General features: G+C 37.5%; 3 protein-coding genes across 3 annotated transcripts; 2 read left to right on the top strand and 1 right to left on the bottom strand.

Annotated features, from left to right (window-relative positions):
* Positions 1–15: 15 nt before the first annotated feature.
* On the bottom strand, positions 16–16227 carry LOC144649234 (uncharacterized). Its single transcript, XM_078508692.1, has 4 exons — positions 16121–16227; positions 3995–4357; positions 3681–3903; positions 16–882 (listed from the first exon to the last, which is right to left on the bottom strand). The coding sequence occupies exons 2-4, from the start codon at positions 4340–4342 to the stop codon at positions 587–589; spliced, it is 867 nt and encodes a 288-aa protein (XP_078364818.1). The 5' UTR covers positions 4343–4357; positions 16121–16227; the 3' UTR covers positions 16–586.
* LOC144651369 (uncharacterized) lies at positions 9084–12882 on the top strand. Its single transcript, XM_078511304.1, has 6 exons — positions 9084–9089; positions 10121–10295; positions 10490–10647; positions 10899–11072; positions 11826–12195; positions 12617–12882. Exons 1-6 carry the CDS (start codon positions 9084–9086, stop codon positions 12880–12882), a joined length of 1149 nt encoding a protein of 382 aa, XP_078367430.1.
* LOC144649185 (uncharacterized) lies at positions 14192–15141 on the top strand. The gene is made up of 2 exons (XM_078508640.1): positions 14192–14281; positions 14640–15141. Exons 1-2 carry the CDS (start codon positions 14211–14213, stop codon positions 14965–14967), a joined length of 399 nt encoding a protein of 132 aa, XP_078364766.1. The 5' UTR covers positions 14192–14210; the 3' UTR covers positions 14968–15141.
* Positions 16228–20440: the final 4213 nt, after the last annotated feature.

Genomic DNA, 20440 nt, shown 5'->3' with positions numbered 1-20440 from the left:
CCAAGGTACCAAATTAAATGATTTCATTTTTTTCGTAATGTTTCTTTTGTTCCGTTTTAATGCCGCTTTTGTGTAAATGGTTTTGTTTTGTTCTTGACTTCTTTCCTTATTTTGCAGTCCTTAATATTTACCTCAGACTATTTTGCAGTTCTTGATAATAATTTACCTCTGTTACCTTACAGTGTACTATTTGATATTCACCTCTGAAAATCCTAAAACAATTATTCGCTTCAGGCTCAGTGAATCTCCACAAATAATCCCCTCGACTCCTTCTTGGGAAGTATTTGCCGAGATTCTAATCTATCAACTTTATTGGTCTCATAATTTGTTAAAAAAGAAAAAAAAATATATGTATATTCACTTCGCCCTCGGCGAATAATTTTAATAGTATTTAATTCATTCGAACGATAGCCTGTTCCAGGCGGTCGTTATGTTAGCTATAGGGAGCAGCGCAAAGGGACATTCCACTCGCAAAAACGGCGAGTGACGCCATTTTTCACTCCCCGTTCTCCGGTTCCTCCCCAGCCAAGCAAACGTCTGGAACAGGCTAGCCTCCTACGCAGACCCTAAGATTTGCACGATGGACCTAAAGAGCTACTCCTGCGTTGGAGGACAACAGGTTATCGGATACTTGCACCAAATAGTCAAAATATTTAGACAGGGCTTCCATGTCAACCTCCTTCTTGTTGTAAAACTTTTTCATCGTTTTCAATTTAGACTCCAAATCGTCGAATTTTATTGTAAGTAACCGTTCACGCTTTGATACTTGGATTAAAGCGGCCAATCCAGAGGTTGTGATGGCTGTACCAAACGCACCTGCAGTTGCCCCAAAAACTGCGGACATAGCTAGTCCAGCAACTCCAAAAACTCCACCGGTAAAAACTAAAGAAAAGAAAAGTGAACATTAAAACGACTATCTGAATAGCAGGTGCAGTTTTTTCATCTTTCCGCGTTAAGTTTAAAATAGTTATAAAAAGTGAATTTTTCCGCCAGTGGTGGGGAATATATCATAGGGTAGTAAAGGAAAATTCAGTTTTCGTGAATCGTGAAATGCATGGCTATTTTTTCTCATGAAACGTAATTTGGTTATATAGCCGTGGACCATTAATTGACTTCTTTTTCATGAAATTACGAAATGTATTTTGTTTTCTTCTTGCGAAATGTGACTGTAAACCGTGTTTCTTACTTCTTTTCAAAAAGCTGTCCCGTAAGCGTTTGAAAACTTCAAAACGTGATTTAACATCTTTTTCGTGAAACATTGTAATTTTTATTGTTCAACGTAAATTTAAAGGGTTTTCGAAAAGTGGATGTTTGAAGTACTCAACTTAGCGGCTTAACAGGCCCGTAGGGAGTGGGGTGCGATGGATGCGTTTGCAACCCCCCCCCCCTCCCCCCACGAGCCTTGGAAGTCCGTTCATTGTGAAAAAAATAGTAAAATAAATAAATAATCTGTACTTCGACTATTTACATTCAATATGGTCCTTTGGGTTGAAGGTCCACCATTTGAAGATTCGTGTGGTATATTTTGGACCAAATTGTACGATTCTAGGTTAATTTCAACGATACATTCTACTTAACTACTTAATGTCCTTCATAGTCGAACCATTCGAAGTGCCATTAAGGCCATCCCCCTTTTTTTTCGTTTATCGTCGTATGTGTTTTCTGATTTTGGGTCGGACGGTCGGAATTAAAAAAAAAAATAAAAAAAAAAGTGGATAAGGAGTCTGGAACTAGGAGGCCCGGTACCTCAGCATAATGTCTGTGGAGCCTGGAAACAAGAAGACATGGTTACAAAGTCAACATGGCGGCAATGTCGACGTCGTGGTTAAACTCAATCAAGAACAGCGTAAAAAGGATGAAACATTATTTAAAATAATGTGTCATTGCCTTCTATACCTTCTGTATAATTTTTTTTTGAAAACGCGAAAATCTGGGTCGGTTGGACGACGCTAAACAGAGAAAAAAAAAAGGGGATGGCCTAATATTCCCAGGCTCTACCAAAAAGAGACAAGACTGGGTTCTTGCTGGGCTCAGAAGCACCCAAGAAGGTTAAAATTGGAGCTTGCCACAAAAGTTCAACAAACCGATTCTGTCTGATTTATGTAATTACCATTTGAAACCGAAATAAAGAAAGGTATCTTTTCCTGTCTTCCTTCTATGTACTGCCATCTTTGTTAGCTAAATAAATCGTAAATCACGTTTTCAAGGTTCTGTTTCAAAAAATATGATTTGAGTTTCAAAATGTACCAGAATTATTGGTGTTGTTACCTTCACTTTTACCTGCCTTTTTTCCTAACAAACTGCCTTCAAAACGCACGAAACGCTGGGGGAGGATACCCCAGACCCCCACCCCCCCGTTATCGCGCCTGCGGCGCTCAAGATTTCGCGCTAGAGCCGCTCATAGGCACCCCCCCCCCCCTCCCCCAGGCAAAATCCTGGTTACGGGCCTGCTTAATTTCCCCTCACAACGAGAACCTTCTGTGACAACAACGAAAATAAATAAACGAATACGTGATAGGTGAGATGAATGTAAAATATTTTAAAAACTTTACCTTGCATGCGTCATAAAATTGTGCTTCCTGTTGCGCTGCTTATGTTTGCTATAGGAATCTGAATATTCACTTTCTTTTTTGATAAGGTTTTGGGGATCATAATCCTTGCAGATGATGACCGAGAGTCTGGCTGCACTGTTCCGCTATTTTGTAAGTGAGTTAACATGAATGCTTTAACGTAGCATTATTAGAGAAATTTTGAACAGCCTTTTAATTAATTTGTGCATCGAGTTGCATTGTCACGATTGTCATGAAATTTGCACATCCAAAACTTGAGAGATCTGAGGGTTATTTCATAAAGTCGGGGAGAAATCTGTCGTCAGGTTTTAAAATAATGGACATTTTTTTGTAAAAATAGATTTTGAAAATATGTTTATATCTCAAAAGATTTTACCTTGACTGGAAAACAAATGACACTTTCTTTAAATTCGAACATTTTTCATTTAGGGCGCAAAAAACACTTTCGTGCTGTTATTCATGTAAGGGATTCAACTCTTAACCAATCGCTAGTTTGTTTTGTTGAAAGTTGAAATTCGTATTCAACTTTTGTGCTGTTATGTTAGCAATTGATTTCTAAGCCAATCATAAGTTTGTTTTGTTGAGAAATACGGAAGAACATAATTTTTGGAAACTCAGATTATTTCCGTATGTTAGCGATTGAACTCTAAGTCAATCGTTGGTTTGCTTTGTTTAGGAACACTAAAAATATAAAAAGAACATAAGGCCAGTATATGGTCTAGAGATGGGTATCATTAATTTTTGCCGGGAAACTGATCTGTGGTAGGACATAATACTGATAATATAAATTGAGTCAGAATAGGAATAGAAACTCGGAAGAGAAAGAGGCTTTCCTAAACGCAAATTAATTCTTTGCGGCGCTAGTCGCTAGTGAAAAAGTGTTATTTCTGTAAACATAGTTTAGGTGGTTTCGCCGCCCAAAGTGGAAACGTCAAGTTTCTCTAAGTTGTTAACGAAATAACATTTAGAATAAACATTTCTAAGACCATTGCGTGTCATAAAAATCGAAATACAACAAATTGAGACGTACTGCTATTATGACTACTTTATCAGAGTCGGCATACTCAATCGGCCGGACCTGGATGTCTACTTTAGTTATTATCTACCTACATGTTAAACCTATCGTCACGATACCAGCTCCCACTGCATATTTTTTCGTATACCGGGCTACGTGAGAATCCATTTTCTTTTTCAGGCCAGGCAGCGCTTCCTCTATGTTATGGCAGTCATTTTCGCATGACTTCAGCTCATGTGCTATTTGATTTTTTTTACTTTCCAGGAAGATCTTGTCTTTGTTTGACAACGTCGTCCCGTCGTTTACTTTGCGGGTGAGCTGAAATTACAAGAATTAACGAGGACTTTAAGGACTATAGAACACAGTAAAATTGAAACTTAGGAATTTGAAAAAGATTATGACTAATTACCTCTTTAGTTATTTCATTCATTTCAGCCTCGACTCTTTTTATATTTTCGTTGACCTCCTTTATGCCTTTCTCCATCCATTTGATGATTGGTTCCAATTCTTTTGGGAGCTTTGATCCATCTTTCAGCAACTCTCTAAGTTCATTCCAATTTTCTAACAACAAGCTTCTGATTTTTAAAGTAAAACATACAATATATTGCTGAATGATATCCTCTAATATCGCACGTAGGGATTTTTCGTAGTAAGGGACCTTTTCATAAGCCTCTTGCAATTGACTTATGCTTTTCCTTGAAGCTTCTGGAATTGCCTTAAGCTCTGAAAGCCTTGGCAAACAGGTAAGGTTAGCCATTTCGTTTGTAAGGAACTACGGAAAAATAAGAGTGACGGTTGTTTAGTATGAGCATTTTTACAATTTCCTTAGTAATATAACACATCAGAAAACAACACATGGGTGCGCTGAGAAATAAAGTTGGATCTCAATAAATCGAACTCTCGATATCTCGAATCTTTTTCGATTTCCCATGAAGGTTCAAGTTATCGGAATTCAACTGTACTTGTCTTCCTGGCAGTGTTTGAGTCGATATCTCAGTAACAAACGATTAGTGAACCGGCCAGAAGAGAGGTTTTGTGTTTCTAAGCAACTATAAAGGTAGTCCTCTGGGATCTTTCTTTCATTGTTACTACTCTGACAGAAGAAACAGGGTTTACTATTCTTCCACCCTGAAAATATGAAGTCGAGATTTTTTATTTCTCAACATAAACCGGTGGCTTTTTTCATCTATGCCAAAAAATATCTTTTGACAAAATAATACGTGTTTTAGCTTTGTGTAAAATAAGTTCTATATGAAGAATCTCTAATAAATGCTTTGTAAACTGTTATCCCGGCGTATCAAACCGAACGAAATCGAACAAATTTTTCATCGAACTCAATCGAACGAAATCGAATCTAATCGAACGATTAAATTCGATTGTGTTCGGTCATCGAACGAAATCGGACGACATTTTTTTTTGTGAGTTCGATTTCCGAACGAAATCGAACGAAATCGAATTAAGCGTTCGATTAAGTTCGGAAATCTATGCCAAAAAATATCTTTTGACAAAATAATACGTGTTTTAGCTTTGTGTAAAATCTTCTTTATGAAGAATCTCTAATAAATGCTTTGTAAACTGTTATCCCGGCGTATCAAACCGAACGAAATCGAACAAATTTTTCATCGAACTCAATCGAGACAGTACGGATCGAGCGCAGCGAGGTCCGTACAAAAAAGACCGAGGGCCAATATTCGCCCAGTACGGTCCCGAGCAAGCTTGGTTAATAAGAGATTTATTACACGACTGGAAACTTTGTGTAGAGAGAATTGCTACCCTGTAGATGTCCTGGAAAACAATGTGCGGTAAAACTTTTCCGCGCGCTATTAAAAAGAAGTTATAATTATTTTTGTGTTTAAGGTCATTTCATTTTCAAAGCAATAAAAAGTCCGAAAAACTCTTGCAAATAAAAATCTTGCGCTAAATCGCGCTGGAATAAGCGCGGGATCATCCGGGACAAAACCCGGTCCGATACTTGGAAAATATCGGCTCTCACGGGACCGGAAATAAAGTAATCTGATTGGCTGATTCAGTTATTGGCCCTCGGACCGCCTTAGTCGTGTAATAAACCGGGTGTTATGTAAACATAAAGAAAATATAATCAAACTAGCGAAATTCGAAGGAAACTGGTCCTCGAGTTTACACGGAATCAAATGCCCTGCCGTGTGTGTTCCAAAATCTGAAAATCGCACCGGGTAATCTGTCATATCTATTTATTTATTTTTTCATTCTTGTAAAGAAAATTCTTGAAATTTAGTTTGCCATTAACAAAAACGAAACAAAGATGTGATGTGAGAGGTTTTAAAAGCTCTTTCAGCAGTGGCGATCGCACACAACAATTTCAATATTAACACCATAATTTCTGTCCAATAACGATGCATTTTCTAGGTTACTGTGGTCTTTAAAACCATGAGTCAATGCTGTATCGAAACTGAAAACAAAAGTGCTGGACAGTTTTGCTCTTGAAATTGCGACACATAGGGAAATTCAACATGTTTAGCATTTAAATCGTCCAGTTCCAAAACGATTTTCTTTGTATTGACAGTCTATTAAAAAAGTAAACTCACTTTAACACTAAGATCTCAATATATAATTTTTGCCCGCATACTAAGCAACATCCCTCAATGCAATATTTACGAGTAAAAATATTACGATATTTAAGACATCTTTTAATAGTTCATTTTCTAAGAATTAGCAAGCGTAATTGATATTAAGAAAATTGATCTGATCTGTAAAGTATGAAACTCACAAGACTTGGCAAAATACCAAAACAGCTGACCTGAAGTCATTGTTTAAACTTTGTACTTTATTTATTCCATTTGCTGGCAATTTCAGGCATGGAAGGAAATAGGCCGAAGTAAAGCAGTATTTTTAAGCGCTGTCATTATCCAGATTCTTTGCAACAGAAAAGTTTAACTTTTTCTCATTTCTTATTCTACTGCGTTTTTAATCTCCACTGTATGATATAAATTCTTTGTCGCCGCCCTTTTATCCCTTAGAAAGTAGAAAGCAAGTACTAAATTTAGTTTTAACCAGAAAACTTTTCTTTTTCTATAGTTTTTTACATTATTCACCCTGGCTGCGGCTCTTCTAGACTTCCAAGGATTTTGGAAAAACGAACTAAATAACGAGAACTGGAAGACTTCATTTAGTCACCATGTCACGCAGTGACTAAGTCCGCTCGGGTAACAGCTCTAGCAAGGTCTCATATAAATGGCTCGCTACCCTTTCAGAAAAACAAAATTACCAGGCATAGAAAACAATATCCCTAGCCCGCAAACCATATATAACAACTTCTACACTAGAAGAAAAGCACAATTACATGTTACGGAGAACTGCTATATACACTACTGAGGACGGAAATAGCTTCCTGCCAGTGAAATGATCTTTCACTTTGGTCATACCCGAGCTAAATTCTTTTTGTTCAGTTGAATGCAATATTTATTCGCCTTTCCGCCGATAGCCAAACAAACCAGTTATCGAAAACTGTTCACTGAGGAACTTGCAAGATTAAAAAATTCCGAATAATTTAACCGAGGGAATGCCGCGCGTTTGAGGAAAATACACCCTGACTAACAAAGCCCGAAGGCCGGAATGTGACCCTTGAGGTTTAGTCTCCAATTCCTAGAAAACACAGAATTAAATCTCTGCATCTAAAAAATTTAGGAAAATAAACCAGTGTCATATTTATTTATGTGTTTTTTTTTGTTTCTTCAGTTATTCATTCTTGAAACGTAGCTTCTTCGTATTCAATTTTCTATCAAAAGAAAACGAATCAAAGATGTGCAGTGCCATGACATTAATTCCTGCACGGAAATATAACGAGTTTTCAGCTATGGGACGAGCTTTTTCAGCAGTGGCAATCGCACACATAAATAGCTAACAATGAAAATATTTACACCATCATTTCTGTTCGACACGATGCATTTCCTGGTTATTGGGGCCTATAATCAGGCTAAACCCATGAATCAGTGCTTAATCGAAACTGAAAACAAAAGTGCTTGGATTGCAATTTGCTCTCTTGAAATTGCAACACACACAGAAAAATCGAGAGTGTTATGGTAACACCAAAAAAGTGTAAATTCCTGCAGCTGTGTGAACACCAATTTAGTGTTTTATTAACACCGCAACAGTGTATATTTACACCAACATGGTGTAAATTGCAAAATTTTTTGATTACGACCAAGTTTAAAAACACCTACGCAGTGTTATGACAACACGTAATCAGGGTAATTTTACTCCAAAAACGAGTAAGTTAACACCAAAGTTGCGTTATATTACCCAATTGCGGTGTAGAAACACACCACAATGGCGTTTAATTAACACTGCTTTAGTGTTTCTTTTACACTAAAAAAGTGTATTAATGACACTGATATGGTGTAAAACACCTTGCAGCTGTGTGCACACCGAAATTAAGTTAATTTACACCAATGAGAATTTTACACTAAATTTGTGTAAATCAACACGTTTAGTTGTGTTATAACAACACCATACAGGTGCTACGTAAACACTCTTTGTAGGTAACTTAAGAGTACGTAGAGTAATGACTACTAAAAAAACTACTGTGGTTTCATTAGTTTCCATCGCAGTATTTAATCAGTGACAAAAACACTGTTTACTTTAGTTACAAAGAAGCACAGTGGCCCTAACAGTTCAATTCGTTTAAGAATTGCATTACTTTCGCGGGAAGTTTTACACTGTCGAATACTTTCAGCACATATCTCTGAAGGAATATATAAACGTTCATACATTCCTTGGGGTATTGTATATTACATACAAAATATAATAACATCAAGGTGATCAGGGCACTGGTATGCCCCCCATTTATCTTCAAAAGGAGATCCTGCTCCCCACTAATAAATATATCGTCTGGGGAGTGCACTTCTCCTTCAAAGATAATAAAGGGAGGCATTCCCTCCCTTGTTCCTTTCGCCACTTCTTTTGCATCACTGCCACTCTATAAGAAAAATGAAACGGAAACAACACCGTGTTAATTACGATTTATATTGTATACAATTAAGCAATACCATATAACATTGATTAACATTGTTATGAGATGGGGGATACGGACACCTTCAGTTGAATGTAGCTCTTGAAAGTTTCATGGGCGCACCTCTATTATTTTCACGTGTTTGAAGAACGAGAAATCCTGGAGGAAACCCGACGCACCATATAGTTTCCCCTGCCGCTGAAGTTCTTACAAACTCTCTTGAATATTTCAATATTCAAATTATTTTACTATACCTTTCTGGGGTGTTTTAAAAGGCTAAAGATAGATAACAACAACAACAGCGATAAAAATTAAAAAAATAGACCCATAATGAAGTATCTTGTTTCAATATTCTCTGATTATACCGTTTCAATCTACGCTTTAAGATGATATGGAGTTGGTCATCAATTCGTTCGATTGACCATATGTTCATGAATAAATCTTCATCTAGAGATTCATTAGTCACTTGAAAACTAAATGTTTCCTTTAACTGTAATGCAACAACAACAACATGGTGGTAAGCTTTTTACAAGAACGATTATTATAACCAAAACTAATAAGTTAAGCTGACTATTATTCTAAGATGACATTCATGCAAATCAATGGATATTTATCTGTTTTATGTGGCAAAGTCCCAAATTTAGCTTTGACTCCCAACTCTATGAAATGTGAAATCAAACTCTGCAAAGTGAAAGAGCTCTAGATCTTGTGAATGGAATTACATGAGGGGAATGTGGGGAGGTGGAAGGGTAGAGTGAAAGGCTCTGCAACACCACCAAAGCAATAGGTGGGGAGAGTGAGGAATGGAATGCGCAGATGGAGGGTGAGGTGAAGAGGTTGAGGGGACAGAAGGGGAAGGAGAGGGAGGGGAGGGTGGAAAATGTGAGGAGGCGTCCTTGGTTGAAAAGTTTAGGGGAAGAAGGTTGGGTGTTAGCAATGAAATACTTTAAAAGGCTATCTTTGCAACATGCACATTTCCATAAGCAACCAATTGCAATCAACCACCTGGTTTTATTTAAAGGTGAAAAACTTATTGCCATTTCTGGTGTTGTTTCTTTTAGGAGCCAGAAGAAGTTGTACTAGGGGAAGAGATTCAGTTTTACACATTCAATGGACATGGGCGGTTTAGAGTTCAAAGACATACCTTTCAATTTATTTCTCTAATTCACGTGCTCCAAGCAATGCTGAATCAATATGATGTACTCACTGAGTTAATGTTATAATAATTATAATTTATTGTAAATCTAAAAGTCTTACATTTAAATGGAATAATATTAAACCTTTGATCGACAGAGTCCAGCAAACTTTGAGTCAATGATGCAATGTCTAACTTTTGAGTCTGGATAAAATCCTACCATGTTGTCACCATTTGATGAACTTCCCAAAATTGATTCATGTCAAAAGTATAGTATAATAATAAAAAAAATAATTAATATTACAATTATACCTTTACCAGGTAACACTTGTGTTCTTTGGGCAACAGTTTTTGAATAGAAAGTACAGATTTAATTACTGGTGCTTACATATTGTTGTTTCTTTTTTTTTCAGATTGAATCTGGCCACAGCATGACAAATGGAAAAATAAAGGATTTTTGTGATGGAAATTTTTATAAAAACCATCCCCTGTTCTCCTTAAATTCCAGTGCCCTGCAGATAATGACATATTTTGATGAATTTGATGTGTGTGACCCCCTTGGTTCTAAATCATCAAAACACAAAATTGGTTTGTACTGCTTAGCTGCCTTTTAATAGTCCTATTGGTTCAATACTTTAAACATCTAAAACAGCCGGCACACTCAACTGATAATTCATCTCATCTTTTGTCAAGACCAGCAAATTTATTTAAAAAATCATAATTAGATACAGTTTTTACACACAATTTTTTACTAAGCCTATCATATTCTGTGTTATTAATAGGTGCATTTTACTGGATGCTTGGAAATCTCCATCCTAAATACCGCTCAGTTTTGAGTTCGTTACAGCTAGGGATTATCTGCCCCTCGCGCTACCTTGAAAAGTATGGATTTGAAAAAGTTTTACATCGATTTATGGTGGAGATTAACTTGCTGGAGTCTGTAAGTTATATATAAAGATAGTACACTATAATTACATTAAGCCTCTCACTCCCAAGAGAGAACAAAACCAAGTCAACTACAGTCAGCTAAAGAGCCTTCATTGCACTTAAGGTTTGAACCACATTCCTGGCTTACCAAGTTTCCTCTTCAGCCCTCAACAAACAATAATCTCTCTGCAGGTATAAATAATTAACTGGTAGAAGTTGAAACCATTTCTTGTAGTGTCACACTTTGTATCATTTAATTTGCAGGATGCTGGAATTCCTTTTAAAATTAATGGTGTGGTTAGGCATTTTAATGGAACCTTAGGACAGTGCCTGGCAGACAATCTGGGGAGTCATTCTTGGGGAGGTTTTATGGAAGGTTTTAATGCATACAGGCGATGCAGGTTTTGCATGGGAACGCCAGAAGAACTCCAAGAAAAGGTGATATCTCAATAAATGAATGAATATTGGAAACTATACTTGTTATTTGTCTAAGACAGGTCACAATGAAATTTAGAGCAGTTCTGATTGGTTTCCTGAGTGATACAAAATTTGACAAATAGCTAGACTGCTATAAAAGATGGACTGCTTAATAACAAAAAAATTCTTTCTCTTGCACTGCACATGTATGTACAACCGTACTGAGATAAAACCAATAGGTCCTAAATTAATATTAAGCAGGCTTTTTTTCAAAGAATATGATCAACAATCAGTCAAAAATGGCTTGAAAAAAATGTTTTCTAATATCTTTGTGGCACATTCACAGTTGCAGGTGTTCATTGATGTGATATGCTTTCAATAAATCTGAAATTGAGCAATAACAGTGAAACTTTTACTAAACTTATAATCATGTTTGGTCCATGTTAATTGAATTTGCAAAACTTGTCCATTTTTGAGTGAACGTTCTCTAAGGCAGACACTTGTGGGGCCAGTTGTAGCTGTCCACCTTAGAGAGGTGTCTGCCTCATAGAGAGTTAAGTTACAAAGAAACTAGTAAAATTCAGTTAATACTGACAAGCTATAGGCAACCATATGTGCACTTTTGCAAGGTGTCTGCTTTACAGTGGTGCCCTCTTTCTGAGGTTGAATGTATGCAGGCCCTTATGACTAAGCCAGCAAAAACGAGGTTGATAATATATCTAAGTATCATTGCATTAAATACTAAATATGGTTTTGTTATTTTTCTTTGCAAAGTTTACTGAGGAGGAATTTGTGCTAAGAACCAGAAGAGGGCATGATCATCATTTGGAGCAGATCGAAGCTGATCCTTCTTGCATACCAGTCTATGGAGTGAAAAGGAAGTCACCATTAAATAAAAGTTATTATTTTCATGTAGTGGATGGACTCCCTTCTGATGTCATGCATGACCTGTTTGAGGGTGTTATACCTCGGCACCTGAAGTTACTTCTTAAGTTTTTTATTGTGGAGATGCGTTTCTTTACCCTTGAAATGCTGAATGATAAGATCAAGACCTTTGATTATGGAGTGGTTGAAATTTCCAACAAACCTTCAAATATAACCAACTCAACCTTGAACTCCCATGATGACAGCCTCAAACAATCAGGTTAACAGCTAACTTAAAACTTTTAAAATGTTAAATAAATAATTTTTGGTTTGGAGAAATTACAGGGTTAATATAATACATATTTTATATTTACTTTCTATGCCTTATTAATTCAATCATATTACATAATAGTCTCATTCCTAGTTTTTAGTTTGTATGATCAGGAGAATTTTTAATGCCACTGTTGTGGTTGGCCCAATGCATAACTCCAAACAGAGACTTGGGATTTTTCCTTGTAAGGCATCCCAATAGCCTCCTTACCATGTTACAAGTGAGTTGGTCTTCTTGTACAAGGGCTTAGCCAGTGCAGTTCTTGGATTCGCTGACTTGTTGCTGGTAAATAGTGACATACCATTACCAAGCTCAAAAGCTTTAATTTCTTTATATTCTCATTTAACCCCTTTTTTGGCTTTGGTTTCAGCGGCCCAAATGTGGTGTCTGGCACGCTACTTTCCCCTTATGATCAGTGAATGGGTTCCACCAGACAATGGCAATTTGCTGCATTTTTGTGATTTACTTGATGTTGTTGACCTGTGTTGTGCCCCAGTGACAAGCCCTGGAGCAGCAGCCTATTTAAGGATTCTTATCAGAGATTATTTGCAAGAGATGAAGTTGCGATATCCAGCAAAGAACATAACCCCTAAGCAGCATTTCATGGTACACTATCCTCGGCAGCTTATTGAGTGAGTGTAAAAAGACCTTTTTTTGAAAACGGTATCAAAACATTAGTATGATCATTAATAGAGGGAGGGGGCTTAAAATATTTTACAAGACACAGTGTCATGCTTATACTCGATATAAAAATTCTGATTGATATTCACTGTCAATACAAGCTTACATGACAGCACAGCAACAAAATTCACTTTTCACCAAGTGCAATGGTGAATAAAAGTATTAATTTTTTGGAAATGACATCTTAATTGTTTTCTTGGCTCAATGCAGGTGGTGGAGAAAAGGGACTTAATATAGGTAGGGGGCTTATTTACATTTTCACGAGAGGGGTCAAAAAAGGGGGAGGGGGCTAAATAGAGGAAATACAGTAGATATAGTTATAGGCTCAATTTCTGCCTCTCTCAGGTCTTGTTTTTGTTCCTTCCCAGCCATGCATTCAGGGCAGGCCAGTGGGTACTCATTTCATTGAACAGTGGCTGATAATGGAGCCTAAGTAGATACATGTTAACTTTATAAGGATAATTTTATCACACTCATGGTATGTATGTTTACAGATACATGTACATGTACATAATTAGAATTTTTCCTAGACATTCATTTTGTCGTTGTTTACACAGGGTTGGTCCACTTATCAGACTTTGGTGTATGCGCTTTGAGGCCAAAAATCATTATTTCAAGAAGTTGGTAAGGAGTTCCCAAGGGTTCCAGAATGTATGTAAAACACTAGCCCAGCGACATCAAAAGCTTCAATGTTACTGGCTTTCTGTTGAAGGAGGTTTTCTACGTTCAGCGCAAGAAAATGGACCAGGTTTGTATCCCAGGGGTTACTCCCCTTTTCACCAAAGAGCCTTTACTATTATACCTTGTACATGTAGACTTCAAGGAACAAATGAGGTTCTATGGTTTCTAACAAGGTTAAGTCAGTCATTAAATTTAGTTTAGAAGTTTGAAATTTTGGTCTGACAATGGGTACATGGTTTACCTGAATTAGTCTATCTTTGGTTGTTGTTTTTCTTTTTGCCATTAAAGGCTTGAGAAAAAAGAGGAGATTTTATTTTCGGAGGAGTTTAGAAAATGGAGTGGGGGAAATATCACGTATTGACTGAAAGTGGGTAGTGCTTTCGAGAAGTGGGATGTACACAGCAACTTTGAGCAAACTACTATGAGTTTTACAAAGTTTATAATTTCAAAGAATAATTACCAGTAGGACTTATTACTAAAAGCTACGTTTTACTGTATTATTGAAAATCACTTGACTGAGGCTCACTACTTGTTTGTTACATTTTCTTAATTTTCTTCTTTTTATTATATTTTTTCAAGGAAGAAGTGTTTCCATTAATGAAATGACGAGAGGCCGAAAAGATCTTGTTCAAAGGCACTACCCTAATTTACTACCAGAAACTTTGCTTTACAGGTAAATATGTGAAATTCTTTCCTGTAGGTTATGTTATATAGCTCCCAATTCAGCCTTAAGAAAAAAAGCAACAAGGTTCTATTTGGTTGGGTAATTTTTATGCATAATGCTTTGCCTTCATCTCGTGAGCCATAATTTACAATAAATAAAAAAAACAATTGGGCACTAGCATGGCTATGTGCTTCTATTGGTTGTCATCTTAGCTTGACTCCCTAAAAAAATTGATTCCATCATCTCAAAACCAAGGAGAAGAGATCTGTCTTAGTGGTACAGTATATGTACTTCCAAGACTATATAGTGTTCCCCTTTCTGTTAATCGCCCTACTAATAGTCATATCTCCCCTTTATTTTTCACAAGGGCAAACTGGATTCAGTGCTTTGGAACAAAGTACCAGGCAAGGCAGATTCTTGTGACTGGACACGATGGTCTCTTGCCTCAGTTCCTTCAGATTAAGGAGACGTATATTTTGCCAAATGGAGATGTAATGTTTGTTGGGCACAAGCTGCACACTGTCAAGCATATTCAACATCTGTGTGCTTACGAGATTTTGGTTTTAAATGAGGAGGTGGTCAGTTGTTATGATGCTTTAATAGATCATCATCCCTTGTTACTCCACAAAGTAAAAGTGGCAGGCATAGAAACATTGGTTGTAAGGATGCGATATGACCTCGCGGATGCTGTATAATGTAATAAAAGTATCTACATGAAAGTATATATATATCTACATGAAAGTTACTGCGTGCCTATGATGAAAGCCATGTACACCTAGAATTGTTTGTGGCATGCTTATAAGTCAGTTGTTTTTCATTCAGTACGAATTGGGAGCTAAATTGCACAATTTCACCGGGATCATAATTATAAAGAAAAATAAACATGCTACAAATAATTTTCGGTGTTCCTGGTTTTCGTAATTGCACGGTTAAATTTTAAATGAATACAAACAAATTCCAAATGTGGAAAAACATGCCTGTCAAAATATGATTACCAAGGAAACATCAAGCACTGAGTACAATGACGAGTTAAAACAAAATTTTTCCCAGGTGAATGTAAATTTGGATTGTTTTTTTCTCAAATATTGACAGAGTTATGCGGGGATGGCATGCCCCGTCTGCGTAAGGTTTAGGTTATCCAGCAAAACAGAAACTGTTTAGTTTTATTCTTTTACTATGTATAATGAAAAAGGGTATTAAACGTGACTTATTGTATTGTGTCTCATCACTCTTCTCAGTTTTACTCAAATACCAATGCATGCTTGTCAGCTACGTTTATGTCAAACCGCTGAGAACTTCAATAACAGCTATTGGCATTTCGTGTAATTTCACAACTATTTCGTGTTGGCATACACTATCCAGTGTAAAATTACATACTAGCTGTGTTAAACTCGTGCAAGGTTTTTGTTACACGGTTGCAGTGTAAAAAAACACCAACAAGGTGTAGCACAATGTTTCGATTACACCAGTTTGGTGTTAGTTAACACTGAATTAGTGTATTGTTATAATTACACCATGTTGGTGTTGTGGTAACACGGACATGGTGTAAATTTATACTACCCTCGGTGTTCTTTAACACCCTCACTTTTTCTGTGCACTGGGAAATTCAACATGTTTGGTGTTCAAATCGGCCAGTCCCAAAAAGATTTTCTATAGGCATTGAAATTTTATTAATTTAAAGGAAGTCAGTTGGAAATACAGCTCGGCTCAAACTGTATTTCCGTACACGTGTATTTCTTATGTTCACGGTAGCGGAACCATTGCCTCTGAGAACTGAACAGCGCGTGATTCGCGCAAGGTCTTTGACTGTGCAGTCATAGAAAACGAAAATTCTACGCAATAACTCACCTTTACGCTCGATAGATTCACCAGCAACAAGTGTCTAAATGATGCCGATTTGTAAGTTGTTATGAGCTGACCGACTGGAGGAAGATGCGTACACCAAGGGTCGGAGTTCCCTGTTTTGATTGCGCATCTCCTTAAGTCCCTTAAGCCAACGCCTGCTTGTCTTCTCAAGTTACGAGCCAATCGAACAAGAGTTTACCTGAACACGTCAAGCAGGCTTTACAGGGTTTCAGGGCTTCGAGCTACCCCTTCTACGCCCCCCCCCCCCCCCTCTCCCCCCACAAACAAAGAAAAACAAACAAACAAACAAACAAACAAACAAAAGGGCCCAGCTCTGTGGCGACGTTTTGAAGGCTTTCCTCCCTGTTATTTTTAGGGCTCCAAGAAGCAAAACGACTGAGACGCTCTTCGGAGAAAATTCTTGAGCCCACTTTAATTTTGGGACCCTGAACCGGCATCGGACGAGGCCGATGGGAGGTCTCGTTGCTTTCTCGTTCATTGTGCGGCCAGCGCGTGCGTGTATTTGTCAACAAAACACTCACAACAGTCTCTAACCCATTTTTTGAAATTAACCCTAAGCTTGTATTTCCGTATTTTGTAGAAATTGTTCAGACAACTTCTACCGAACTCACCAAGTAGTATATATTAACGAATGGGATGTGAGCGGTATAATTGAGTTGTGTATTTTCCGCTTTTCCTGAGTTGTCCCGTGACTTTCAGCTGCCAGATTATGGAGTTAAAAGTATTAAACCTGACCAACCGAACGTTTGAAAACAACAACAGAACTCTATCCAGAACGCGTGCAGTTTCCGTGAAGGTATTCCTATTAAACTCGAATCACCTGCAAATCCTCTTTGTTGATTGATATACATCAAAGTTGTAGGGTGTAATCTCATCTGGGAGAACTGTTGGTTCATCTCTACACGCACAAAAATTGTCAGTGGATAGCGTTTTTGGCGCGCACTGATTGGCGGCAAACTCCTAATATTAACCTTCAAGCAACACGTGTGAGAAAATCTTTGACAGGGATAAGCTTGTCAAAAGTCATCCTTTCGGGCTATATTGTCTCTGTCACTGTTTATAATCAGTACTAAAGCAACTATTCATTGGTGAATAGTTGTTAACTATTGCGATCGATTTCGCGGGACTATATTTAAAATAGAGCGGTATTTGCATAAACAGATCGATCGATCATAAAGGGAAGTTGTAAATGAAATGAAAGGTTAACCATAAAAGAGTTCAAGTGGTTTTTCCCCTGCCTGAAACCTTTAAGCGAAAACCTTCCATCTTCCACAAATTTCCCAGAAAAATATTATGCAGCTAAGCCACATATGAAGTTTGATTAAACACTAAGATCTCGATACATCATTTTTGCCCGCATACTAAGCAACATCCCTCAATGCAATATTTACGAGTAAAAATATTACGATATTTAAGGCATGTTTTAATAATTCATTTTCTAAGAATAAGCAAACGTAATTGATGTTAAGAAAATTGATCTGATCTATGAAGCATGAAACTCACGAGACTTGGCAAAACACCAAATCAGCTGATCTTTGTCACCGCCCTTTTATCCCTTAGAAAGTAGAAAGCAAGTAATAAATTTAGTTTTAACCAGAAAAAGTTTCTTTTTTATAGTTTTTTTTTACATTAATTATTTTATTCACCCTGGTTGCGGCTGTTCTAGACTTCCAAGGATTTTGGAAAAACGAACTGAATAACGAGAACTGGAAGACTTCATTTAGTCACCATGTCACGCAGTGACTAAGTCCGCTCCGGTAACAGCTCTAGCAAGGTCTCATATAAATGGCTCGCTACCCTTTCAGAAAAACAAAATTACCAGGCATAAAAAACAATGTCCCTAGCCCGCACTTGAAGAAAAGCAGAATTGCATGTTACAAGGAAATTGCTACATTGCTGGGGACGGTGATAGCTTCCTGTCAGAGAAATAATCTTTCATTATTTTTGTTCAGTTAAATGCAATATTTATTCGCCTTCCCGCCGATAGCCCAACAAACCAGTTATCGAAAACTGTTTATGTACAACTTGCAAGATTAAAAAATTCCGAATAATTTAACCGAGAATGGCGCGCGTTTTAGAAAAATATAACCTGGCTAGCTAAGCCCGAAGCCCGGAATATGACCCTTGAGGTTGAGTCTCCAATTCCTAGAAAACAGAATTAAATCCCTGCATCCAAAAACGTTAGGAAAAGAAACGAGTGTCATATTTATTCATGTTTATTTGTTTCTTCAGTTATTCATTCTTAGTTTCTTCGTATTCAATTTTCTATCAAAAGAAAACGAATCAAAGATGTGCATGCACAGTGCCATGACATTGATTCCGGCACGGGAATAAAACGAGTTTTCAGCTATGAGACGAGCTTCTTCAGCAGTGGCAATCGCACACATAAATAGCTAACAATGAAAATATTTACACCATCATTTCTGTTCGATACGATGCATTTCCTGGTTATTGGGGCCTCTAATCAGGCTAATCCCATGAATCAGTGCTGAATCGAAACTGAAAACAAAAGTGCTTGGATTGCAATTTGCTCTTAAAATTGCAGCACACAGGGAAATTCAACAATTTTAATGTTTAAATCGTCCAGTCCCAAAAAGATTCTCGATATGCATTGAAAGTTTATTAATTTAAAGGAAGTCAGCTGGAAATACAGCTCGGCTCGAGTTATAATTATTCAAGATGTTTGGTTGCATTGAGACAACTCATAGAACGGCTAGACAGGGTAAGCTGCGGAAGACTACAAGGCAAAAAACACCCTCCTTTTCTTCACTCGCCGTTCCTTGCGATGCTCTACAATTAACCCAACGTCTGGAACAGGCCATGTTTTGGAAATCAGATCTCTTCTATTGATACACATATCATAACTCTTATACTAATAGAGCCTTTCTCACTATCCGCGGGTCATAAAGGTTCTTGTGGTATATTTAGGGAGCGGCCTTGGGGCAACCTGCCATTGATAAAAAGTCGATTCCGCGGGGGGGGGGGGGACTCCTATATGAAACGGACGGGGATGCTCGTCGGAAATTTTGAAAAGAACCCCTAAAAGAGACCAATCTGGGTGTAGCTCAAACTTTTCTTGACCCCTAAAAGATACCAAACAACTAAGGGCCTGTTTACATGATTCCGGAATGACTTTCATTCCGGAACGAGTTCATTCCATCCCCATACATTTCTCTGTGTCTGTTTACATGATACCGAGACGAAAGTCAAGTCATTCTGGAATGAGTTCATTCCGGTTTTCATTCCGGAATGAAAGTTTCGTTCTGGAATTACATTTTATGTAAACACAGAACGAATTTCGTTCCAAGATGAAATCGCAACTCATGAAACCGCATACGGACTTCACAGTTTGAATCCTGAGCAAAAAACATAATAGCATTACCTGTTTAGCCCAAACAAACAGCGCTATGGTCAAATAACTCGTTAAAATTGTAGATACGGCATTTGATGGGCACAAAAACATGTTTGCGCGAAGCATGCGCCATCTTGTTTTGATCTCGCGCGAAAACCGCGCACGTGAAATGCCTTTGGTTGAACCGGTCGACTCTGTCATGTAAATGCAGAACGAACTTCATTCCGGAACGAGTTTTGTTCCGGAATGAAGGAACGAGTTTCGTTACGGAATGAAAGTCATTCCGGAATCATGTAAACAGGCCCTAAGAATAGAAATTATATTTGTATATTTCTACGGGTGTAACCCTATACGAGACCATAATGGCTAAAAATATTGGCGTTTTGCCCGGAACACCCTAAGCGAGACCAAAAATCCGAAATTTATACTCCTAAGCGATACGACGAGAATCCCCGTCACTTTCATATTCGAGTCCCCCCGGGAGCCGATCCCAGATTTCTATTCCTCGATCATGCTACGGAAGCTAAAGTTCACATGACGAAAGGTTCATTGTTCATATCGATTCGTCTCAATATTCCTTAACCTCCAAACTATGTTTAATTGTTTCCATTTTATTTTATTTTTTTGCATCATTGGTTTGTTATTTGAGGTTTTACGTCCATTTACATGTGTACATGTGTGGAAGTCAACTTCCAATATTTTCTTCTTTATAATGCTACTGTTTTGTGTATATGTTTTTCTCAGAGGTCTACTACTTCTTGCAGCCTTAATAAATAAAGTTTGCTTTCGGCTTAAGTTTCACTGTGTCACAGACTTAGTTCCCTTTTATCTTTCGAGAAAAGAGATGGGTTGTAAAAACCGTCCGATGACCAACGATTGCGACATCCTTTGCAGGTGTCCTGTGCTGAGATAATCATGCAGTTGGCTAAAGATCACAAATGGCATACCGT

The sequence above is a fragment of the Oculina patagonica genome, chromosome 4 (genome assembly GCF_052425735.1).
Source record: "Oculina patagonica isolate OP01 chromosome 4, crgOcupat, whole genome shotgun sequence".
Taxonomy (NCBI): domain Eukaryota; kingdom Metazoa; phylum Cnidaria; class Anthozoa; order Scleractinia; family Oculinidae; genus Oculina; species Oculina patagonica.
Note: the sequence above shows the minus strand (reverse complement) of the source record. Positions and strands in the feature narration are given on the sequence as shown.